This window comes from Haliotis rubra, unplaced genomic scaffold, assembly GCF_003918875.1.
Source record: "Haliotis rubra isolate DU_JTF1 unplaced genomic scaffold, ASM391887v1 Scf142, whole genome shotgun sequence".
Taxonomy (NCBI): Eukaryota; Metazoa; Mollusca; class Gastropoda; order Lepetellida; family Haliotidae; genus Haliotis; species Haliotis rubra.
The window spans coordinates 1,102,521-1,129,188 of record NW_025765359.1 but is presented as its reverse complement, the minus strand read 5'-3'; the positions used below and the strand labels follow the sequence as shown (position 1 = coordinate 1,129,188).

The 26,668-nt window shown below is 38.9% G+C and overlaps 2 protein-coding genes and 1 long non-coding RNA gene across 3 annotated transcripts; 2 read left to right on the top strand and 1 right to left on the bottom strand.

Annotated features, from left to right (window-relative positions):
* Positions 1 to 453: 453 nt before the first annotated feature.
* Positions 454 to 20,251, bottom strand: LOC124269088. Its single transcript, XR_006896418.1, has 3 exons — positions 20,239 to 20,251; positions 3,470 to 3,472; positions 454 to 572 (listed from the first exon to the last, which is right to left on the bottom strand). It is a non-coding gene; the product is annotated as an uncharacterized LOC124269088 (long non-coding RNA).
* On the top strand, positions 2,036 to 12,494 carry LOC124269112. The gene is made up of 4 exons (XM_046704129.1): positions 2,036 to 2,412; positions 3,877 to 3,930; positions 9,699 to 9,818; positions 12,023 to 12,494. The coding sequence occupies exons 1-4, from the start codon at positions 2,088 to 2,090 to the stop codon at positions 12,283 to 12,285; spliced, it is 762 nt and encodes a 253-aa protein (XP_046560085.1). The 5' UTR covers positions 2,036 to 2,087; the 3' UTR covers positions 12,286 to 12,494.
* Positions 20,252 to 24,586: 4,335 nt separating the features above from the next.
* Positions 24,587 to 26,287, top strand: LOC124269111. Its single transcript, XM_046704128.1, has 3 exons — positions 24,587 to 24,949; positions 25,108 to 25,245; positions 25,861 to 26,287. The coding sequence occupies exons 1-3, from the start codon at positions 24,625 to 24,627 to the stop codon at positions 26,121 to 26,123; spliced, it is 726 nt and encodes a 241-aa protein (XP_046560084.1). The 5' UTR covers positions 24,587 to 24,624; the 3' UTR covers positions 26,124 to 26,287.
* Positions 26,288 to 26,668: the final 381 nt, after the last annotated feature.

Genomic DNA, 26,668 nt, shown 5'->3' with positions numbered 1-26,668 from the left:
CTTAAGGCTTTGGTTGTATGATGTGTTAGTGCTTAGCTAAATGAAAACCGTATTTGTCATCTCTGTTCATATCAATAAAACTGGTTTGCACATTACAATTTTGTTCTCATATATACTACAGGGCCACCTTCCTAGAGCAGGAGAATGCTCAGTTTCGTGTCCCTTCAATCCGCGAGTGTATATCCCATCGTCGAATTTCCATGAGTCTGCATGGATTTTGCCATAGTCAGTCGACCCAGGCGTCGTTTGTGAGTTTGTGTACTCAGTATTTCAGTTATATCCCAATTGATCTTACCTCACACATAAATGCCGCTTTCTGATTGACTGAGCGCTCTTCTATTATTTTCAATGCACCCCGCTTACAAGCGAGTAACATTTCAATGTACCCCGCTGTCAATGGCAACTCATTTGGTACTTCGTGGTAGTAATTCTTTATCTCGAATTACATTGAATCACGTATGATGTACGGAAATTACCGATGTTTTGCGAATGCAAATCGATGGAAGGGAGATAACTCTAAATCTGTTTTTCTTGTCAGCAAAATCTAGAGATGGCTACAAACAGATTTATACCTGTGGGTACATCAACCCATGTCCCCCGAGGGACCAGTGAACAACTTATAATGTCGACTTTTGAGAAGAAAGAGAAAAGAAACATGCGGTCACTAATATGGTGATAGCAGTGATTATCAGGGCCAATATGGTGAGAGCAGTGATTATCAGGGCCAATATGGTGAGGGCAGTGATTATCAGGGCCAATATGGTGAGAGCAGTGATTATCAGGGCCAATATGGTGATACCAGTGATTATCAGGGCCAATATGGTGATAGTAGTGATTATCAGGGCCAATATGGTGATAGCAGTGATAATCAGGGCCAATATGGTGAGAGCAGTGATTATCAGGGCCAAAGTGAATTGTGCCACCAACCAAACAAATATATCAAAAGCTGATAACATACTATATTTCTCAATGATGAGTGTGTTGAAACATCTCACAAAGACCCGGGTTTTATTGTGATAAAAGAGATTGTTTTGAACTTTTACTGATTCTCTGCAAAACAATTTAATGCAACTACAACAAGTTACACATTCGGCAACAATTTATTTTCCTTTCTGGACATCGTTCATTTGCATTCAAGGAATAGAGAACTAGGTTTTGAAAATTTCATTTTGTCTTATATTTTTTTAATTTAAATTCTTCAAAGAAAGATTGATCAAGATCATTATTAGTCGATTCCTGCTAATTATAAGGAACATACATCATCAGATTATGTTTTGTTGTTTATTGTATTGTGAAACAAGGAGACAGGTAAATGATATGCATTTAGATCAATTGTTTCCTTTTATCGTTAACGCCTTCATTACTGTTTCGAATATTGATATGGCCTGTGGTCTTCATGCGTAACAAAATTGATGATGATGATGATGATGATGATGATGATGATGATGATGATGATGATGATGATGATGATGATGATGGTGGTGGTGGTGGTGGTGTGTCTTTTGTGTGTCTGGACCCGACATCTACATCAACAGTATCTGGGCAGGGACGGGGCAGTGATATAAAACCTTCCTTCAACCACAGACAGATGCAGCGTTTCGTCCCCGGTTATCTTAAGAGCTATGGTTCAAATTCAACATTCCAGAACTGTTGTGTTTTCGAAGAAATGTTGTCAGTAGTTCAGACAAGGATTTGCTGTTAAATGTATATCTCTTTACTATGGATACTTATGAAGTTTAGCTATCCAGTAGAAAATTTAAATGGATTGTTGAAGACCTTTAAGGAGTATGTAAATATGCATTTTGTCCAATAATACAGCGATTTTCAAAATTGAAATGGTGGTCGATATTTCTTGCCAATATTAATCAATCAACAAATGGTGCAGTAAATGGAATATATGTTGTGACAGTTTGAAAAGGTTATATGCATCATGTAATCAACCAACAAGAACAGCCCAGCTTCCCGTATCTTTAAAAACACAAATGTTAAAAATATACAGTCGATGCATAGCTCCTGGTTGCACCAGAAGCCCACTCCGGTTGTTATTGCAGATAGTTGTCTGTGATGTAAGACGCTGGTTAACAGTCATGACCAGAAGAGAAATTCCACTTCTTTTGTTGATAACTTGCTGTGGTTTTGATCTTGTCAGAAGTACTGTCTGTGGTGAATGTCAGGTAGAGCCACTACCTCTATTCCAGAACAAGAGGGTCAGCGTTGGTGTTAAATGGACAAAGACGATGACCAACCGTGCAGAATGTGCTGCGCTCTGCAGCCACTTTCACAGCATCAGGTCCTTTGGCTACAAGGACAGCAGCGGAGAATGCGTGGCCTACACCGACCCTCTCACAACACCAGAGGACACAACGTATGTTGGTGAATCCGGATTCAACATGTATTCAACATGTGCATCAGGTAACAAAAACACACCCAATTCTAGCACTTGTAAATATATACATATTATCCTCGGTTCTGTTTGTTTTTTGGGTTTTATTGTTGAGTCTGGACAAGACAATTAACAGCATCAGCAGCGATCTACGCAATTGGGATACGAAGACATGTGTCAACCAAGTCAGCGAGATCCGTGAAGATACGGGTTAGAATTGGTCTTCGACAACCCATGCTTTCGTGAGAGCCGACTAATGGGATCGAGGGGTCAGGTTGGCTAACTTAGTTGATACATATCAACGTATCCCAATTGCGTAGATCGATGCTTATGATGTCCGGTCATTTACAGACTGCCGTCATATACATGTAACTGGAATATTGCTGAGTTCGGTAACTTAAAGCTTTTATGAATTACTCCTCTTGTTTTATATGACATAGTAATCAATATATTCATTCTGACTTTTAAAAATATTTTGACCACAGGATGACATACGTTTGTTTCTTTCTTTATATACCTCCCATCAACACTTTAGACTCACTAGTGTAAATAAAGCCACTTACTTCAGGCAATTGTTCTAAACTAAATTTTGCAAAATATTCTACACTGTTTAAAGGTACTTTTTACACATGAACTGATGTATTGCAAAACACAATTCTTAATGTTGAAAAGATTATTGTCATGAGTTTAATAAATGATAAAAATCAGTGAAAATTGGCGAATTCTCAACAAAACTTTACACCAAAACGCAGCTGATCACATTCGCGATATTTGCACATGCTTTTCAGCAATTTGATGCATGATCCTCGTGCAATTCATCTGCATAAGGTTTGCAGTTGGTTCCCCCCAAGTAAGTGGATAAATTAATCTGCGATGTAACCATATATACACACACACACACACACACACACACACACACACACACACACACATAACATATAGTGGGTGTTTTAGGCGAGTGTAAAACTTTTGATGGGAAGTATATTAACATCCGTGCCAAGTACCGAGTTGGTGGAACCTTATACGATTATCTTCATAATTGCATAAATAAGTAGGGGCGGTGGGGTAGCCTAATGGTTAAAGCACCCGCTCGTCACGCTGAAGACTCGTTCGATTCCCTACATGGGTACAATATGTGAAGCCCATTTCTGGTGTCCCCCGCCATGATACTGCTGGAATATTGCTAAAAGGGGCTTAAGGTGACAACACACTCACTCATTCACCCACCCACTAAAACAATATAATCTATTAATCAACATTACATGTGATTGTATACTGTATATTGCTGGAACATTGCTTAAAGCGGCGTAAAATTATGCACATCATAAAAGTATAAGTAGTGGTTTTCGAAAGATTCCTTTGAGTAGGTGTTTCAAACACTGGACTGGATTACCGCATACTACTGCAAGCGAACACACGTTAAAGGTTGGTCACTCTCAGAAATATCAACGTAATTAAACGGTTTTTTGTACATTTTATAGTATTTCTTTCAGGCCAGCAGCTGGTGAATGACAGTGCACACGGTCATCCTGTCCTGCTGCCAACAGGTACAAACATAATGTACAATTTGAGTAAGGTTTGCATTTTCGTTCACACAATGAGTTACATAGTATGGATATGTATCCATGTTCAATCTCATGTCAAACGTAGATCTAAAGCCGAAAATGTAATATTCCACAATATTTTAAAATATATACTGAAAGTATTCTTGGGCTTCTGGTGTCCGAAATGTGTTATTTTCAAGCGGGTTTTCTTATGTTTGGTTTAAGCAAGATGTTGGTGATATAAAAATGTTTTTTGTTAACTTTTAAGCAACGAATAAAAGATATATATATTCAGAATTGGCACGCATCAGTAAATTCATCGAGTTTTCTAAGTCATTATTCACAATGTAAATCGATGTTCGGACCTGAAAAATATATTAGGGTCCTTAATGATAAGTCCCTTTTAAGAAATTTTTGTAAATTTAGAATCTCTCTACATGCCTTAAAAATACAGCGTTATAGAAAAGATAAAAATACATTGGAAGATTTATCATGTTCTCATTGTTCTTCTGGTAAAACTGAAGACGAACGTCACTTATTATTAGACTGTGAGGCATTCTCTGCTGGCCGAAAGAAGTATCTAAAATGCTTTAATGATGCCCCACAAACGATATATAAAATACTTAATTCTAATAACGATGACACTATTAAATCAGCTGCCATTTTCATAAAACATTTGATGTCCATCCTTAAATCACATGTAAAACCATAATTTCGTGTCACGTGACCAATATTTGTTAAAATGAAAATTCAACTGTACTATGGGCCACTGTGCCTACATTACTGAATAAAACCTGTCTGTCTGTCTGTCTGTCTGATATGTATCCATGTTCAATCTCATGTAATATTCAACAATATTTTGAAATATATATCTGCACACATTTACAAAGAATCGAACTGTTTTTGAGTTGGAAAATATACCATACACAATTTACAAATTACTCCTCTCTTAGTCCGCCTTTTTAAGACAATTTGATCACAGGATGATATAAGTTTAGTTCTTCATTTACGTTATTTGCTTAAGATTGCATGCATAAATAATAACCGCATTGGTGGGTACCTTATACGATTATCCCCATAAGTCCATAACTAAGTTATTCATTTCGAAAGATTCCTTTGAGTAGGTTTTTTTAAACCACTGGACTGGATTACTGCATAATGCTGCAAGCGAACACACGTTAAAGGTTGGTCACTCTCAGAAATATCAACGTAATTAAATGGTTTTTGTACATTTTATAGTATTTCTTTCAGGCCAGCAGCTGGTGAATCATCCTGTCCCGCTGCCAACAGGTACAAACATAATGTACAATTTGCGTAAGGTTTGCATTTTCCTTCACACAATGAGTTACATAGTATGGATATGTATCCATGTTCAATCTCATGTCAAACGTAGATCTAAAGCCGAAAATGTAATATTCAACAATATTTTAAAATATATACTGTAAGCCATTAAAAATGCAACTTGACATTCATACTTTCTTTACTCACACTAATTTCGACATATATAAACCTAACTGGCAGATATGTTTTAAGTGAACATCTGGGAATAATTTCATCTGAAAATGTCCAGTCAACAACAACATCAGTGACGCAACAATGACATCAAACAAAGAAGGGGTCACTTGCAGTCAATATCGTGTGTGTTCACCGTGCGCTGCAAGACATGCTCGCAGTCTTTGGGGCATTGAAAGACACACATTTCTCAGGAACAGCTGTTGGATGGTCTGCAGCCTCTGATGGTCTGTGGTCTGATCATGACACCACCCCCCTCCAAAACGATCATGTTCAAGGACACAGTTTGGCGCAAGTCTTTCTCCTTTACGTCGATAAATCTGTTGACGTCCATCTGCAAAGGATAAGTTAAACTTGGATTCATCTGAAAAAATGACATCTGGCCATGTCCTGTTGCCAAGATTGGCCCCATTTGCTGCCCATCGCTGTCTGGCAAGTCTGTGGCGATGCAAAAGGTTGGACCACAGTACGGGTGACGACACCGGATGTTGAAGGCAGCAAGGCGTCCTTGCACCTTTTGGGCGCTAAAATGACGTTGACTTGTCCCAATTGTCCTCCTTGACTAATCATCAGCTGTTTGGAACCGATTTCGCAAGTGTGAAACTCGGATATTGCGGTTTTGTCGAGCTGTTATCACAGGTGGTGCACGAAGTCGCGGACGATCAGCAACACTTCCGGTAGCCCGAAAACGTTGTCTGAGTCGACTTACAGTGGATGGGTGCACATTAAAGTGCCTGGCAATCATCACATCTGAAGCACCTTGGCTGACCATACCGATAACCTGATTCCTTTCGTCTTGTGTCAAGTGTGGCATTTTCTCAAAGTGATTGAGTTCCACAATTCCGTGTGCTTTTACAGGGCCTGGGTGCAGGTAATAATGCATGTGCACAACATGTTTCATGAATGTGGTTGTGTTTACGAGAAATGTCAAAGGTTCAGTTTTAAGTATCAAAGGTCATGTGAGAGGAATGCTCCGGGACTCGGTAAGTAACTCGAAATCGGCCAGAATAACAGCCTTTTATCCCTACATCCTCTGTACAGCAGGAAAAAATCTTCAATAGAACTTTTGTAAGTTTCAGGACAACAAATACCAATTGCGTTTTTAATGGCTTACAGTATATATATGCACACATTTACAAAGAATCGAACTGTCTTTGTGTTGGAAAATATACCATACACAATTTACAAATTACTCCTCTTTTACTCCGCCTTTTTAAGACAATTTGATCACAGGATGAGATAAGTTTAGTTCTTCATTTACTTTATTTGTTTATGCATAAATAATAACGGCATTGGTGGGTGCCTTATACGATTATCCCCATAAGTCCATAACTAAGTTATTCATTTCGAAAATCCTTTGAGTAGGTTTTTTAAACCACTGGACTGGATTACCGCATACTACTGCAAGCGAACACACGTTAAAGGTTGGTCACTCTCAGAAATATCAACGTAATTAAACGGTTTTTGTACATTTTATAGTATTTCTTTCAGGCCAGCAGCTGGTGAATGACAGTGCACACGGTCATCCTGTCCCGCTGCCAACAGGTACAAACATAATGTACAATTTGAGTAAGGTTTGCATTTTCCTTCACACAACTTAGTTATTCATTTCGAAGATCCTTTGAGTAGGTTTTTTTCAATCTTTGGTTTAAATCCCGTATACTGCTGCAAGCCAACACACGGTCAGTCTTGGGCATGTCAACGCAACAGTTTGGTACATATTTTATTATTTCTTGCAGGCGAAGGACTAGTGAATGGAAGTGTAGATCCTTTACCAACATGTACAAACATGACGTACAATTTGAGTGTATCTTTTCACAAAAATACTGAAATTTCATATTCAGTTTTATTACTAAAAGTGAATATACTATCTTAACATTAATTCATCATATTTTCACTAAATACAAATAGACACATTTACAAGGAACTGTCATGGTGTTTTGAAAATCAATTTTGTTCGTTTGAATGACAATTTACGAATTACTCCCCTTGTTTTGGGTAACATTGAAGACTAACATCTAGTCTCTGACATGAACATGCTTCACAGACAAAAAACGGTTCTCAACGTTTACTCACAAAATATGGTAAAAATGAGCCTGCAAACTTTCTTCATTTTTCTGAAACTGTGATAATCCAGCCACATATTCCAGACTTGCAATTTGGTATACTGGGTCTGTTTATTTCAGGTTCTATATGAGAGACTAAGTAATTTGTTTCGCCTTTTGTTAGATAATTAAGTTAATAACATCTGATTCTGGCTTTACTTTATATTTTTTTCAAAAAGTGCATTCATAAATAATAACCGTGCAATCTACCCAGTAAGTACGATTATCCTCATAATCCCTTAAATATTAGCTTTTCATGCATTGCATTTGGCATCCTAGAGGAGAATAGATTAAACCACATTATTATGGACAATTATATGTCCATTATTTAAACAATTTTTTTACTTTTTTTAAAAATATTCTTCTGAGTACATTTTTTTCAAAATGGGGACTAACATTAGTCCTGACGTCGCAAAAGGCACCCAACAACCCATGACATCAAGCAAAATAGTGAGACATTTGTAGTAATTCACTACATTACATGATAAGGCTAATTGAATTGAATGCGTCAGCAGACCGACATGCACAGATCGGTGTTTGTAGGCTGAAATCAGGATGGGTGCTGTATTCTTGCTCACTTGTCTGATTTGCAAAAACCTGTCACATTTTATCAATATTATTTCATATACTCATATATAAGTCTTCATGCTTGTATATGGAATAATAGTAATATTTGTATATAAAAATTATTACAACATAGTTAAATTACACAATCTAAGGTGTAATTTTCATCTCAGATAGGACCATCCATTTTCCTGTTAAATCTTTTTTATACACAACGATTTCATCATTATTTTATAATAATACGAAAATATTAAGTCGTATACAGTTTCAATATCTAATATTTGCGTACCCGGGTTAGAATTGGTCTTCAGCAACCCATGCTTGTAAGAGGCGACTAACGGGATCAGGTGGTCAAGCTCGCTAACTTGTTTGACTAATATCATCGTATCCCAATTTCGTAGATCGATGCATATGATGTTGATCACTGGATTGTCTGGTCCAGACTATGATTAACAGACCGCCGCCATATAGCTGGAACATATAATATCGTTAAACAGACAAACAGACAAACCAATGTTAGTCTGGTTCCGCAAGACAAAACAACACGATATTCAGCATGGTTCATCAAAACAAATTCCCACCATGTACAATTCCATTACTCGGACAATGATACATGTGAAAAACATTCTTCACAATACATTGTCTCCGATAAGTACACAATTTTGGAATTCAACACAAATGTAGCAGCAGAACACGTCATGGGTTTAACAGTTGCAACAATTCGTAGCCTTCAGAGCGAATAGGTGCCTGACTCTGAAGGTGTGGGTTCGAATCCCGGATGGGACTCAACCCAAGAAGTACAAGAATTTGTAATTTACTAAGAAAGTGTAATCCCAAATATAACATATGTTACATTTGACCACTTTCTAAATGTCATTGTGTAATCACGACTAAGATTGTTATGTCACATGACTTGTGTCATTACTTCAGGGATGTCTCTGAAATATTCAAGGATTTTTGCACACAAAAATAATATTTGCATATTCCTTAAAGTTAATCAACAATTTAGAAACAAAAATCAGTCCAACTTTCTCCTTGGTTCCTAAGCTTCATAAGCATCCATATTAAAGAGCTGTACATTTACAAGCAAATCCTCGTCTGAACTACTGACATTTCTGAAAACACACACGTGATGCTTTGTCAAATACCTGCAGTACTGGTGTATATGTGTGAGGCAAGTAGAGTATATTATATGGAAAATGAAAACATCCACTTTAGGTTAGGGAATTTAGATTTAGACAAAACCTGAATGTTGAATTGTGTGTATTTTTGACAGGCTTTGTATGATTATCCCCCTTGATAGCTTGAAACAAAAAATATATAAATGTGTAGTTTTCTCAGTTCTTAATAGATGTGGTCAATTTGAAAAAGGAAACCGGAACGTTTATGTACGTCTACTCAGAAATATTGAGATGCAAACACACGTTTGTTAACAGCGAACAGATATGTACATAAGCCATTTTGACCCTGATAGTACTTTTATTCCCCAGTGTTCAATGAATCTATCCATTCAAAGATTCAAAGATGTGATGTTGATTACGGGACACTTCTACAATTCAAGTAAGACCAGGCACTTCTTGTTCGTTTCAGTCAACCATTTCGGTTCTTGTGTCACCTCTACAGATTGCACTGTTGCCAAGACTACTTGTAATGAGGGATTGTGTGTGTGTGACATCATGCACGTGTACTCCCATGGCAGCTGTGTTCAAGGTAGGTTACGGTTTGAGTAATAACAGCACTGAAACATGAAACCTAACTTTATTTCGAATTGCATTTTATATCAGTCAAAATCCCAGAATCGATGCCGTTTAGGTCATAGTGGTGGTTGCCATACCAATACATTCATGGATCTTAAATTTCAAGAGTTTATTATTTACTTACGTACATATTACTTACTTATCATATCGATAAAAGTTCCACATGTAAGACGAAATGAAGAGAGTCTTCGTTATGGTAGCCACAAGAGCAAACAGGATTATCAAAAAAAGATCTTTCAAATCAAGATCACTGCCAAGTCTTAGACAGGAGTGAAATCTGACAGAATTTAGAACCGAAGTTTAGATAAAAAAAGAGACAGTATTTACATTATGTTTATCATTTTATTTATAATCTCCAAAGTATATCCTACTGTACTTGCATCGAGAATGAATTCCAAAGTTTGGCTGTGTCTGCAAGAAAAGATTTAGAAAAGATTCGTTGTTTTACACTTGATAGTTTTCAACTTCTTACTTCTTCTGATGTTATAGGGGCGGTGGGGTAGCCTAGTGGTTAAAGCGTTGGCTCGTCACGCCGAAGACCCGGGTTCGAATCCCCACATGGGTACAATGTGTGAAGCCCATTTCTGGTGTCCCCGCCGTGATATTGCTGGAATATTGCTAAAAGTGGCGTAAAACCAAACTCAGTCAGTCAGTCAGTCTGTTGTTATAACTGTTAGCTTCTGACTCGATAGGTGGTACAAGATCGCCAATATAGCCAAGGACAAGATTATTTATCAATTTAGCAAATGTTGTCAATTTGAGAATATATCTGTTACCATTTAGTGGCCTGAAAGTTTTTCTTTGTATAACTTGCATTATTTTTACTGATACCAACATATGGTTCTTAGTGTATCTAGATTAAGATTTGCAAGCAATTGTGACAACCCTTTGAGCAGTTGTCACAAATATGACAGAATTAAACAGGAAACATAAAATATATATACATAGTTTCCATTGTTTTCCTAAAAATCAATTTTTAAGACTTCTAAGGCAGCTTGTCACTGGACTTCACGTTTTCTTTAAGCTGTTCATTCCACGAGTCTAATCACTCTGATGTACAAGGCCAAGATGTTTGTGCGACTGGACGTCGTTAACTTAACCATTATTCATTTTGAGATCTAGTTTTCTATGGGATTTGTTATGCGTGTTGTCGTATCAAAGTCAAATGATTCTGTTTTGCAAAGATTAAAATTATCTTTCTACTTTCGGCACAGGTCGATATTATACTCAGTTGGTTATTTAGAGGGGTGGTAGGGTAGTGGTCAAAACGTCGCTCGTCACGTCGAAGACCCGGGTTTTACTTCCCACGTGGGTACAGTGTGTGAAGCCGTGATATTGCTGAAATATTGGCGGCGTAAAATTAAACTCACTCACTCACTTATTTCGAGCACTCACAGCGGTGACAGGAGTTTCACCAACTTCCTTTAGTGATGGATCATCTGCAGATAAGCTAATGGTACTCTCTATGCTTCCAAATATATCGTTGATATAAACAATAAACAACAGCGGGCCTTCGGCAGATCCTTGCTTTACTCCAGCCACGACTGGCCTTGTGTCAGAACTGTAAGCATGAATAACCACCCTTTGAAATCTATTTTCTAAATAACTTTCAATCCGTTTTAAGAAGCTGACCCCAAACACCACATTGATTTAAGTTTGTGTATGAAACCATTGTGCCTGACTTCATTTGAGGTTTTACTTATGTCACAAAATACTGCCACTATTCCGTTTCCCTTATAAACTGTGCATTCGGTAGGAATATAAAGATGTTTCGAAATTCGTTTAACCACAATATCAGTAACCAAGTACTTGAAATGCATTTAACCTATGTTTTATCTGTCTTTGCTATGTCAGTGAGATTTACGCAACGCTTTCATTCAAAATCGACTTAATAATGTTATTTCAGGTTGCTCAATGTATGGTTCGAGGTTCATTCAAGATCGACTTAAAAACATTATTTCAGGTTGTTCTTTATATGGTTCTGGATTCATTCAAAATCGACTTACTAATTTTATTTCAGATTACTCTTCATACGATTCTAGATTCATTCAAAATCGACTCAATACTTTTAGCCATACCGCTTGCCAAGTTCTTTACAGTGTCAGTTCAATTCACACAAAACGTTTAATCAAAATCGACTTAATTATTTTATTTCAGGTTGTCCTGCATATGGTACAGGATTCACGATATTCAAAAATAAAAACCTTGATGGATACAACAACAGGATCATAAACAACGTCACAACGATAGAAGCATGTTTGTCTTTGTGCCTTGCAGAAACCGATTTCCTGTGTGTTACAGCAGAATTCGCGTCGGGAATTCAGAGGTGCATTCTAAGCAGCACGGCTTGGTATGAAGTCCCACGACCATTCACTTTGGACTCTACCATCTTCGATGAAGCCATTCGTAATTGTTCTTAAAATATTCTCTACCAATCAACTTCGAGTAACCGTTAAACCATCTTGGTTTCGATTGCTAAAGAAATATTCGAAGTAAAAGGTCATATTATTGGTTTTGTCTTTCGAATTCACCTGAATGGATTTGCACAATCCAGCAGATAATTTAAAAGATCTAAGTAACATGGTGTTATCGCCTTGAGGGGGATCGTTGAAATTATTTAAAATCGTTGTTTGTTTTAAACATATTTTATTCATGAAAAAAGGATTGGGTATAAGTTATACAACTTAGAACACCCTCTCCGTAGTATTTACATATTATTATTTACATTCATTCTACAAGATGGACAGAGAAGAACAGAACAGAAATATGGGAAAAAGAGGAACAATTGCAACAATTTGGAAAATCGTTTTAAATGACAAATATATGTTTGGACAATTTTAAATATGTTTTGATTTATGTTAACAGTCAGATCTGCATTGCCATGTAATAATAACTCATAGGTTATATCCACATTTGTACTGCGTAAATTAGTCATCATGGTAGTTCTCTGTACTGTATATAATTGACAGTCAAATAGGTAATAATAAGAATTTTCACAAACATTTCCACAAGAACAACTTGGGTTATCTCTTAAACCAGCACGTTTAAATCTGAGTGAACGTGTGGCGTTGAGGGTGGAGGGCTAAGCGAATGGGATGGCAGGGGCTGAGTGAGTGGTCCTTGTATGGAAATGCAGTGAGTCAAAGCGTGCATGCCAAGAACTCCAGAACGCATAAAGTAAAGCGTTTATATGAAAACCGTCTACGCGGTCGTAATGTAATTCCTGCGAAGATATATATGCAGCTTTGTGGGCAGTAATACCAAGTTTCGATTATACACTGGACTATCCACCGGGGATGCCACCCATCATTTGTCGAAGAGAAGGTCATGTCCAAATATTGTAGTAAACACAATTACTTAGACGTTCCAACAGGCCCTTTTGAGCCTCGTGTTCAGGTCACATGGCCTTACTATGCAGAGTACAACACTCAGATTTACTCAAATAAAATGTTGATTTTAACATATAGATACAGAAGAAATTCGGTGTTTAGCATTTGAATAATAACAAGTCGTTTTGGAAAATACTGATACAGGATAACGGTGGTGAGAGACAAACTGTTTGATTATTTTTAAGACATAAATAATTACTATAATGCAGACAGTGATTAAACAGAAAAAAGCGGTATAGTTTTGATAAAGCTCGTGATTGTCTTGATCGTCCAATTACAGAGCAAGAAATAGTATATGCAGTTAAACAGTTAACAACTAACAAATCAGTTGAATGAATCATTATGAATGTATTAAGAGTTCGTTTGACAAAATTAATGTAAGTATCTTAATTTATTCAACATACATACTTGATGCAGGATATTTCTCTGAAATAGTCTGCCGGGCAAAAGAAAGTTTCGTCGACTTCACTTGTCCTAAGAATAGGAACAAAGACGTATGTGGTATTTATGATAATTATTTTATAAACAGAAATTATTTTCCAATAATTTGACTGAAAATTCATTGTAATGCTGGTATTGCATTTGCCTGAATTCAATAAGAAAGAGTCATAAGGTCAAAATAAAAAATACACAAATCAGAGTTTATTCCAAAAGTGCATAAGAATCACATAATGAGACAGGAGTCAGGGGACACGTCATCAATAGCGAGTGTTGTCACCCTGGGCACGCCAACACACGTCTCCTCGATGGCGTCGTCAGTCGGCGGATGACGTCAGCAGAAATCCTGCTTCATAAGTCCAAGTGAATCTGTTCAAGTTCCTGTCGGTTCGCTGGAGGTGGTACACGCTGTCTCAGCTGACGATCAAGACGATCCCAGAGATGTTCATTTCTGGAGAACGCGCCTACCAAGGCAATACGTTGACGTTAACGTTGTGCAGGTTTTCTCGAACAATTATGGCGTTGTCGTGCTGCACAATGACTCCTGTAAGCTGTTGCCGAATAAATGGTACCACGAAAGGTCTCAACACTTCATCCCTGTATCGCTTGGCATTCCGATTTCACTGGATGATAGCCAGTCTTGTTGTTTTCTGGCCACAAATGCCGCACCCATACCATGACGCTTCCTCTATCGAACGGATGAACTTCTTGAACGCAGTTTGGCGCCAGTCGCTCTCCTCTACATACAAAAACTCGAACTGTGCCATTGTTTCTGAACAGACTATACTGACTTTCATCTATAAAAAGCACTATCTCCCAGTCACGTCGCTGCCACCGACGTACAGTTCGTGTCCATTGCAGTCTGCGGTGACTGTGTAGACGGGTCAAGGCCATTCCACGGATAGGGCGGTAGGCTCGTATACCAGCCATACCAAGTCCTGGGAGGTTTGTTCGACTGCTGATGGCATGTCCTAGTGCTGTCGCCGCCGTTGTTGTGGTCGCCGTCACGAATCTGTCATGAGGTGGATCTGCCGGATGTACCGATCTTCTGGTGGGTGTCGTGACTCTTGGTCTTCCCGATCTTGGGCGGTGTTGGGTCTGGCCTGTTTGCTGGTAGCAGTTTATCAATTTGCTGATAGTGGCCTGGCTTCAGTTGAAGGTTCTTGCCAGCTGACGTTTTGAAACACTGGGTGTTTCAATGGAAAACCCGCAACACTCGGTTATCTCGTGTACAAAGTTCTTCAAATATAAACCAGAAAATAAGTGACTCTATTGAATTTTAAATAATCTCGTCCAGATAGGTAATCACCATATTCTGACTTATCATACCTTAGAAAAAAACAAATTATATCCGCGTTGGATGAGTGGGTTAGTGCGCCGACTTTGTGCGCTGGCGATTGGTGCCTGACTCGAATCCCACATGGGAGTCCTGGAATCCGTACTTACATTGTTACCCCAAAATATCACATATGGTAATGATTCCCCGTAAAAATCCAATGACATTGTAGTCGATTACCAAGGCCTTATGTTTATATTCCAAATGATGAATTTACTTAAATGCAACATTAAAGAGACATTCACGAGTTGCTGTAAAACACTCAATAAGTTGAAGTACTTGTGTAGTGTGTCATCTGCATACAAAAGTCTATTTATTGATCTCCGATAGCTATCTAGTCTTATGCTATGTAAGTTCTGTTTTGTTCCGCCACCGCGGAAAGCACGTTAACGATCAAATTCGATTAATATTTCTTAACATTTTAGTACCTTTCAGGTTCAGGTACTTTCTTCGCAACCGTCTCGTTTATCAGTATTACGTTTAAATATATGAACAACAATTGAAACACGTCACATATGCACTTAACCGGATACCTATTCACAGTGTTTGTTCGAAGCAGTCAATACGGGTGCACTATCTAGAACCATAAAATGCAACATAAAAATGCTTGCATTAGTATGTTTTGATCTAATAAAATCATAAAATGCAATTTCAAGGCAATTTATCAACATCGAAAGCAAGCCTTCTGATTTTTTAACCAGGTGGTTACAATATTGTCTTAAGATGGAATTCGTACACGTCCCTTACTAACATAACTAAATGTATCCGGTAAAATGCATTCATGTCCATGTTTCATGCATAAGCTGTAAACTGAATGTTGTTATTTTAACATCTTTGTGTTTGCGACTTTAGCCCTATGTGAATAGCGCAATACTAATACTTGTTTTGTATGTGTTCACTTAATTTAGTCTTATAAAGTGATTAATAATTATTCTTTTAAGAATAATTCTACCATTTATGGGATCTATTGTTGTTAATAGAAAAGTGGCTTCTTAGTCCTTGAATTTGTATTTTCATTCACTAGGGCCGAGTGAGTGAGTGAGAATAGTTTTACACCGCACTCAGTAATATTCCAGCTATATGGCGGCGGTCTGTAAATAATAGAGTCGGGACCAGACAATCCAGTGATCAACATCATGAGCAACGATCTACGCAATTCGGATGCGATGGAACGTCTCAACCAAGTCAGCGAGCCTGACCACCCGATCCCGTTAGTCGCCTCTTACCACAAGGGTTGTTGACTCCCAATTCTAATCCGGATATTCACGGGTATCACCAGGGCCGAAGGTTCAGGTAAGATCATAGAATGGAGTGTTGTCCTTCGTGGTTTCGATTCTTACTGAAACTGTGCTTATGTGATATACGTGGTTATAAATGTGTTTATAGCATGCTAAACAGCCCTCAACTTACCCCACTTAAAGAGTTTTGCTTTAGAAAAGAGCATAATATCAGACACTGCTATAGGGAACATTGTTATTACATAAATAATATTATATTGCTAGTTATTATCCTCCCATTAAGAACAGACCGAACAACAAATCCACGTGTACGGAAATATTGTGTCACTTTTTCAATTGCAGTTGTACCTTTATAACTTCTCTCTAAGCCGATTTTGTGATTAGCAGTCTCTAGTTGTCAATTTATATTGAGCTTCAAGCACGGATTTTATGACTGCTTCCTTCAATACTGGCGCTTCTCACTTGACTCTCGTAAATGTATGTAGTCCGTTTGGCTCAAAAGCGGACCGATGAATTGCAATCTAACTCGAAAACTAATAAACATAAAATACTCCATGAAACGCTGATCATAATCAAAACTTCAGACCAACTCTGTGAGGTTTTTACCGAATTTATGTCATAAAATTAAAAAGGTTGTCTAACAAACTATCATTAAAATATTGACACAGTTCACTATTTGTTACGAGGGAGGAGTGCAGAGAAAGGGACAGCCAGTTGTGCGAGAAAGGATGGAGACGGCACAGCACAGGTTAATGAATCAATAACTTTGTCGGCACTTGTGCACGTGCTTCTCTAACACCTGGCTGTCCTTTTCTCTGCACTCCTCCCTCGTAACAAATAATGAACTTTGTCAATATTTTAATGATAGTCTGTTAAACAACTTTTTTTAATTTTAGGACATAAATTCTGCAAAAAACTCACAGAGTGGGTATGATGTTTTGATTATGATCAGCGTTTCATTGATTATTATATGTTTACTAGTTTTCCAGTTAGATTGCAATTCATCGGTCCGCTTTTGAGCCAAACGCACTTTTTTAATAAATATTATTCACTACTTAAATCTAAATACTTAATGTTGAACAGTACTTGTCCTGTGACCTATCATATCAACAGAAAGTTATAGCTATGTTCCACTGTAACAACTTTAGACTTGCAGTGGAAACCGGTCGCAACACAAATACACCGTATAATGAACGTCTCTGCCTTCACTGACTGACTGACTGAGTTTGGTTTTACGCCGCTTTTAGCAATATTCCAGCAACATCACAGCGGGGGACACCAGAAATGGGCTTCACACATTGTGCCCATGTGGGGATTCGAACCCGGGTCTTCGGCGTGATCTGCCTTCACTGCCACTCTGTCGGTTTAAACTATGTTGAAGACGGGCTCCATGTCCTACATATCTGTGGTAAATATTCTGAAATAAGAAAGAAGTGTTTCACAACCCAGACCCACCCTCAAGCAATTAAAACCTTTGTGCGTTTAATTACCAGTAACAACACAAATGATATAAAAACATTAAGCACATTCCTGTCCACTGTATTAAAACTAAGAAGTAAACCCACCATTATAAGATAACTGATCTTGAATCTCAATCTTCACCTTATATTCAATATGTATGTATTATTTATATTTGCATTGTGTTTGTATTATGGGTCAATGACCTACATTATTGAAATAAAATATCTGTCTGTCTGTCAGTTTTCAAGCAGTAGACCGTCAGTACAGTAGACATTTTGCATATTTGTTTCGTATAGTTCGAGTGTGTATGTTTGGTACTTCAGAACATGAAGTACCAAAATACGTAAGCAATATGTTGTTATATCTCACAGATCAGTTTCAGTTGAAACCTGTGCATCTTTTGCATCCCTTGACGTAAAAGGCAAGATTTGTTATGAATGACAAGGTCTCTGTTCTGTTATGATGTGGGGCGGTGGGGTAGCCTAGTGGTTAATGCGTCCGCTCATCACGCCGAACGCCCAGGTTCGATTCCGGGTACAATGTGTGAAGCCCATTTCTGGTATCCCTCGCAGTGAGATTGCTGGAATATTGCTAAAAGCGGCGTAAAATCATACTCACTCTGTTATTATTTGACGTTGCGGTATAGATTGTTATGTTGTTGACCAGCAAGAGGACCTACACTGAAACGTGGCATCATAATAGAATTAAGCTATCATTTTTTTAAATACATTGCCGTAACCTTTACTTGACAACGGCATAAAGTGAGTGAGTTAAAATTAATCGTCACATCGGCAATATTTCAGCCATATCGTGACGAGAACAATTATTTTTATACATAGTAAGTAATGGTAAATTGAAAAACCTGTCAACGAAGGACAGTAAAATAACTAGATTATCACAGATTCGAATTTAAAACAAGTATTTCAATCTAAAACAGTTAAACTATAGATGACAATACAAGATGTGGTGGCGCGTGGTCAAGTGCTCAAAGCTCAGGTCACAAATCGGTGAAGTTAAGCAGCTCGGTGAGTCCTTGGATGGGTGACCGTGTTTGGCAGCTTGACTCCTGAGAGTCTCTAGGACTTGAGTCCTGTCCCACACCGAAGCATATGTGACACATGTGGTCTCACCTTAGGCAAGTGAGTTTGTTCAAAATTGTCTCTGTTCACCCAGCAGGAAAATGGGTACCCGGTGGAAAAAGTCATATGACTATAACCTTTTAGCGCCTAACAGGCAGCTAGGGTTATCAGGGGTAATAATGTGCTGGGCTTGATTGTTAGCGCTATGAGCATACCTAGTGTGGAGTTTGGCGCTATATAAATGGACACATTGTAAAAACAGGCTTTATAGATGTAAAAACAGGCTATATATTGCCAACAACTGAAGGTAGATCACCATACTAGGGACCATGGGGACTTACGGTACATTGACAACGGCATAAAGATCTTTAACGAAACGTCATATTAGAATATAATAAATAAGTTATCATACCAGGTATGTCTTGCCTTTGCTGTGCGTTATTAACGTTTTAACACACAGCAATTCCCTTGGCCACACACTTATTCCGGACTTTCATCAAATTATATGATATGTAATTGTAACGTTTTAACAACACGTCTGCCTATTTATGTTATTAAAATTGTTTTGCTCATTACAGTCTTGTTTGGTTTTTACTAATATGTCAGGATGATCATAAACTGACTGCATTAAAAAGAGCAACTTACTGTAGCAAGAGAATCCTCATTTTCGGGTTTAATCAGTATAGTAATACAATGACTTGTAACACAGTGACTTGTCATCTCATGTAACAGTCACTTTAATCCACGTTTGTATCAAAGTGTGAGCATGGATCATCACCATCATCATCATCATCATCATCATGTAATGAACACGCTTATAACGAACTGACGTTTATAACGAACGTGTTATTAGCCATGAGTGAGTGAGTTTAGTTTTACGCCGCTTTTAGCAATATTCCAGCAATATCACGGCGGGGGACACCAGAAATGGGCTTCACACATTGTACCCATGTGGGGAATCGAACCCGGGTTTTCGGCATAACGGGCGAACGCTTTAACCACTAGGCTACCCACCGCCCCTATTAGCCATGACCACTTGCTGTATAGTTTAGTCGAAATGCGTATAACGAACTACAGTTATGAAGAATTTAAAATGCGACAATCGTACTTTACAGCATTTACAGTTCCTGTAGATTCTCGACCCCCTCCTAGTTTTGGTTAGAGCGTTAAAAGACGTTAAAATATGGTACTTGTTGATCCCTGCGCTCGGCATTAATGGACTGGTCGGCTCGGAGTCAGTATAATGTGTCTGAGAAGGGTATTCATGCTTCACTGCGGCGTGGTATCTCAGTGGGCTAGCACTATAAAACCAGCATAAGTCTGGGCTAGTACAAGCAGCCACACATACACACGCATGCACGTCGTGAATATTCTCGACGTTAAACCCCATTTTACCTCATCTCACTGTATAAAATAGATTCTCAAAACAGACTGCCTCAAACAATATCCAGCATCTCAATCCTACCATTGGAGATTTATAGCCGCCTCCGTTGATTTGCTTGAATTTTCAGTCAAGGGAGGACTTGTCAAAGAACTAATAAGATATGGACGAAAATCGGGTAAATTCATTGAAAAGCCTAGCCTAAAAAATTGTAAACGATAACTAAAAACAAGTTTCCGAATGTAGCCCAGTCAGGAATTGTTGCTGGTGGATGGACGCTGTACCAGACTGAGGGGTCATTTGTATGTCGTGAGAACATAAGGGTACGTTCACATTTAACGTCAACGACGTCAGCGACGTCAGCTGCTTGCCACATAACTCTCACGGCAATTCTCACAGCAATTCCCTGGGCCCCATCTTGTCTTAGCTTGTTAACACCATACAGGTAATCATGCCTTTTATCAAATTGTTAGACATGTAACTGTGACGTAAGACAACTTCATTCAACAGGGGTGGGTGAAAACTTCACACCCTAAATACCATGGATGTATATTTTCCACCCTTAACAGTTTGCATGCATTGAATACCATTTGAACCAAATACACAAGCAGGAGTGTATTACCGGAGGCACCTGACGTGTCTAGGTATGTTCTGTTGAAAGTCAACTGGCTAAGCGAACCGTCATGCCAACAGCCATAGTAAATGCTTTGACAAAGTACCTTCATTTTTCAACTTTTGAGGTACATTCGAGCATGCTTTTTCACAGAGCGTCATACGATTCTTGCGCAGAAGTTCTTTGATTACGTTTACAAGATTCAAGGTCTCAGTAAAGCTCAGAAAGGGTTTTGGTGGTGATCTGGATAATTTGAAATTTACTTTAAAGGTATATTAGGTGAGAGTACCTTAAGGTTGTGTTAGGTGTCGGTGATGCTAGTTGTATGGTAGGTAAGATGTCAGTGACCCTGGGTTGTAAACGGTAACAGTCTGTGACTGTAGTTAAAGGGTGTGCACCGTGTCGGTGACGCTAACTTAAGTTTATGTTAGGTGTCGGTGACGCTAACTTAAGTTTATGTTAGGTGTCGGTGACGCTAACTTAAGTTTATGTTAGGTGTCGGTGACGCTAACTTAAGTTTATGTTAGGTGTCGGTGACGTTAACTTAAGTTTATGTTAGGTGTCGGTCATGCTAACTTAAGTTTATGTTCAGTGTCTGTAATGCTAACTTAAGTTTAAGTTAGGTGTCGGTGACGTTAACTTAAGTTTATGTTAGGTGTCTGTAATGCTAACTTAAGTTTAAGTTAGGTGTCGGTGACGCTAACTTAAGTTTATGTTAGGGCACGGTGATGCTAACTTAAGTTTAAGTTAGGTGTCGGTGACGTTAACTTAAGTTTATGTTAGGTGTCTGTAATGCTAACTTAAGTTTAAGTTAGGTGTCGGTGACGCTAACTTAAGTTTATGTTAGGGCACGGTGATGCTAACTTAAGTTTCTGTTAGGCGTTGGTGACGCTAACTTAAGTTTATGTTAAGTGTCTGTAATGCTAACTTAAGTTTATGTTAGGTGTCTGTAATGCTAACTTAAGTTTATGTTAAGTGTCTGTAATGCTAACTTAAGTTTATGTTAGGTGTCGATGACGCTAACTGAAGTTTATGTTAGGGCACGGTGATGCTAACTTAAGTTTAAGTTAGGCGTCGATGACGCTAACTTAAGTTTATGTTAGGGGTCGATGACGCTAACTTAAGTTTATGTTAGGTGTCGGTAATGCTAACTTAAGTTTATGTTAGGTGTCGGTGACGCTAACTTAAGCTTATGTTAGATGTCGGTAACGCCAACTTAAGTTTATGTTAGGTGTCGGTGATGCTAACTTAAGCTTATGTTAGGTGTCGGTAATGCTAACTTAAGCTTATGTTAGGTGTCGGTAACGCTAACTTAAGTTTATGTTAGGTGTCGGTGACGCTAACTTAAGTTTATGTTAGGTGTCGGTAATGCTAACTTAAGCTTATGTTAGGTGTCGGTAACGCTAACTTAAGTTATGTTAGGTGTCGGTAATGCTAACTTAAGCTTATGTTAGGTGTCGGTAACGCTAACTTAAGTTTATGTTAGGTGTCGGTGACGCTAACTTAAGTTTATGTTAGGTGTCGGTAATGCTAACTTAAGCTTATGTTAGATGTCGGTGACGCTAACTTAAGTTTATGTTAGGTGTCAGTGATGCTAACTTAAGTTTATGTTAGGTGTCGGTAACGCTAACTTAAGTTTATCTTAGGTGTCGATGATGCTGAAGCTGGTTTTAGGGTATATAAGGTGTCGGTGACATTAGTTTAAGTTTATGTTAGGTGTCGGTGACGCTAACTTATGTGCCAGCAAGGCCAGGGCTGATTTTCCACAATTTGTACTTTTGAGCAATACATGTACACATACTGTAGCTAATAGTATATTTCCCAGGTGTCAGACAATTGTACCGAATGATGAAGTCTAATGTTGGACAAGCTGTGGAAAACATAATGATTAGGATGAAAAGATGGAAGATGAGGATGTGATACAATGATAAATGATGTGATAAAACTTTGTGTGTATAAAATATACAGATTAAATAGAACATATAAGTGTTTTCTACGTTTACATGGATCAAAAAGCTGTAAGGCCAGTAAATGCATGGCCTCGAATTTGTTAGTACAAATTTGTGTCATTTAGATCCCATTCTTGACAGGGGCGGTGGGGTAGTGGTTAAAGCACATGCCGGTCACGCCGAAGATTCGGGTTCGATTCTCCACATGGGTCCAACTTTCTGGTGTCCTCCGCCGAGATATTGCTGGAATATTGCTAAAAGCGAGGTAAAATATTCCACACTCACGCACTCACTATTCTTGTAACCAGAGGCCAAATTAGCAACCAGAGACAGATTAGCAGATACATGGACACACCATCAGTAAAATGCCTAACCCATGCATTTGTGACATCACGTCTAGACTACTGCAACAGTCTACTCTATGGAATACAGCAGAAGTACATGGACAAGCTACAGCGTGTTCAAAACACAGCTGCCAGGCTCATAACACGTACACATATGTATGTGCACATAACACCAGTCCCGAAGGACACTGGCTCTCTGTAAAAGACAGAGTAGTATTCAAACTTCATGTGTTTGTTTACAAGTCCTTTAATGGACTTGCTCCATTCTATCTCCAGGAACTAGTCAACCTCACAAGCCTGGAAGGTCACTCAGATCAGCTAGTCAGCAAAGCTTAGATGTTCCATCTGTCCGAACCACAACATACGGGGACAGAACATTTAGCAGAGCGGGTGCTGTACTCTGGAATGGATTACCTGTAAATGTCAGAAAATCGGAAAATATCAACAGTTTCCGATCTTGTCTCAAAACCTACCTCTTCAAACGAGCATTCGACTAAGCGCACATGAGCAGGACTCTGGATATGTAGCGCTATACAAATGTCTAATTTGATTTGATTGAGAGGCCAGTTGAGAATTTGCGTGTAACACAAATGTAGCAAATGAATTCTTAAGTACATCTCTCAGTTTTGGAAATTCCAAACAGCCGGTCGTGTTTGTGGACAACTTTCAGGAAAAAAATAAAGTTCCAAACAGTTAGCCAAATATCGATTTATGAAACGTGAGGAACCGGGCTAGGATCGATATTCACCAATCCACCTTTGTCGTAAAAATCACTTCCAAGGTCGGGCGGAAAGCCTAGTTGACTTGACAGATGGATGTCATTGTATTCCAATCGATGTCTAAGATGGAGTATTTACAGATCGTGGTGATTATCCACAAACAAACAAAAGTATCGATTTATAAACCTTTAAATAAAAGTGCAATTTTTAGTTTCGAGTGAAAGATGATAGAGAACAGGCAGTAGTTTCTACCAAATGCCGGGACATCGTTGCAGCTCAAAGTAAGCAGATGACTATGTTGAGAGTTGAAAGACTGTACCCGCACCAATAATTCTAAACACTAATGGACATCATTGTTATCTCTGAGACGTTGAAAATCACAAATCAATTCCTTGTATGAAACCTAATGGGTTTACCACTGTTGTAACTGGAACGCTGGTTTAACAATTGAAACGACGTCTCCACACTGCTTTCAAATTCGGGTTACTGTTTGATCGAACGGCCAAAAGGTAATGTCTGAACAGAGAGCAGTAGGTGCATTACGTTGCCATTCTTTGTGTCATCAAGTGTTCATTTGAAAGAAGCTCGTTAGTGAAACTGAAGAGGAAACGAGAAATCCGTGGACTTTTTATTGGCTCTTTGATTCAACGGCCAACAAAGAGTCGTTGTATTTTGTCTGGCCGCGCTTAACTGATTATACGAAAGTATAATCTGTATTGTTCCATTGTGCATGTAATCAATAAATTATCTGCCGTTGTGGACACCTACAGCCAGATGGTCATATTGAGGCAGGGGTGGATTCATGCAAGATCATGTATGTGCAACTTCCTGTAACCCTTGGTATCTTTTATCTTCATGTTTTTCAACTGTCTGCATCAACCTGTTCCCCCTCCTGTTGGGTGAAGGCAATGTCGGACTTCGACAACAAGAGAGTCACCGAGGGCCTGATCTGGTCAGTAGAAGCGGTGGACACTCGGATAATCTGTGTGAGGAGTTGCATGAAGGATGGTCAGTGTATGATGGCAGGGTACACCCCGGGCAGTGGTCAGTGTCGCGGATACAACGTGGACGTCAGGTCTCCGGACAACGTTACAACTGTTGACGATCCCGGCTTCAGCATGTACTTGATGTGTAGAGGTGAGAATGTGTGTAGCTTCTTCTCTTCCAGTTCATACCACTTATGAGGATAGAGCTTAAGTTTCAGCTTCGAATGTACTAAGATATTCATTCTAACCATATTTCTTCACAGCCTTTGATTAATAAGAAATACATTATGACCATGTTTTCTTCAACAGCCCTTAATTTCATTGGCAAGATGTGTAACAGTTCCAGTGACTGTTCTGGCGACAGGTCTGTCTGTGAATCTGGACAGTGTCTGTGTGATATCGGCTACAGTCACTCCAGACACAAGGGGTACGACACATGTGACAGAGGTAGGATATTTCATCATATACGTGTACCAAAACCTATGAGAACGGCAAGCCGTCTTGCCATACGGGAGTGATTCAGTGCGTAGGATGTTACTACAGGGGAGTCTATTGGTCCCCCATTGCTTATCACGCCGAAGACCCGGGTTCGATTCCTCACATCTGCGAAGACCATTATTGCTGGAATATTTCTAAAAGCTGCTTTGAGCAGTATGTCACGTCATGGCAGCTCAAAGCGGCAGGAAAGGAAAAATAATGAAGCTCTTCTCACTTTGGTAAACTCGATGCATATTGCTGGCGAACCCATTAACGCACTCATGGCAAACCGGCTATTATCACTATGTACAAAACATGTTACCCGTGAAGATCCGGGTTAGAACTGATCTCCAGTATCTCATGCTTGTCGTACGAGGCGACTAACGGGATCATGCTCGCTGACTTGGTTGACACGTCATCGTATCCCAGTCGCGTAGACCGATGCCCATGCTATTGATCACTGGATTGTCTGGTCCACACTCTATTATTAACAGACCGCCGCCATATTGCTGGAATATTGCTGAGTTCGGCGTTAGGCAAAACAAAACAAAACAAAGCAAAACAAAGCATGTATTCTTTTTTCAGACTGCACAAACTACGGATCGACCTTCACCTCATATTCTGACCGTGCAATACAGTCTTCGAATACCAAAACCGTTTTCGGTCTTTCCGTGGCATCCTGCCAACAGTTCTGTCTCAATGAAACCACATTCCTGTGCAAAAGCTATGAATACTATTTCGCCGATGAGAAATGCAACACTATGTCATTTTCTTGGCTGGACAAAGGCACTGACTTCCACCGTGTCCTTCCGGACTGGGCTTACTATAACCGGAACTGTAAACTTTGAACGTAGGTCATCAAAGGATCCAGATACTTCGCCATATCACGGTCATAAATCGTCGGTACCTTTCGATATTTCTAAAGACTAGACTCACTTTGCGACTATTATTCTGCGTGGTAAGCTCAACTTTCTAAGCCTTGTAATTCTTGGAAATAAATCATCTGAACTTTTGTTTCCATTTTATGTGTTCATACAAAAGTTAAGCTTTAAAATCCTTTAATTTCTTAAAAATAATTATGCAAAGGACATGACCATGTTTAGTTAACCCTTGAAGATCCGGGTGGCCTTTTGAAGCCCATGCGTGTCATAAGAGGCGACTGATGTGATCGGGTGGTCAGGCACGCTGACTTGGTTGACACATGTCACCTATTGGGTAGATGTCACGATATGGCTGAAATATTGCCGATGTGACGTTAAATATTAACTCACTCACTATTGGGTAGATCGATGCGCATGATGTCTTTCACAGGGCTGTGTGGTCTAGAGTCGGGATAAACTTTCTAATCTGACAACAGGTGTCTTGGATCTTAAATTATCGGTACCAGCCAGTA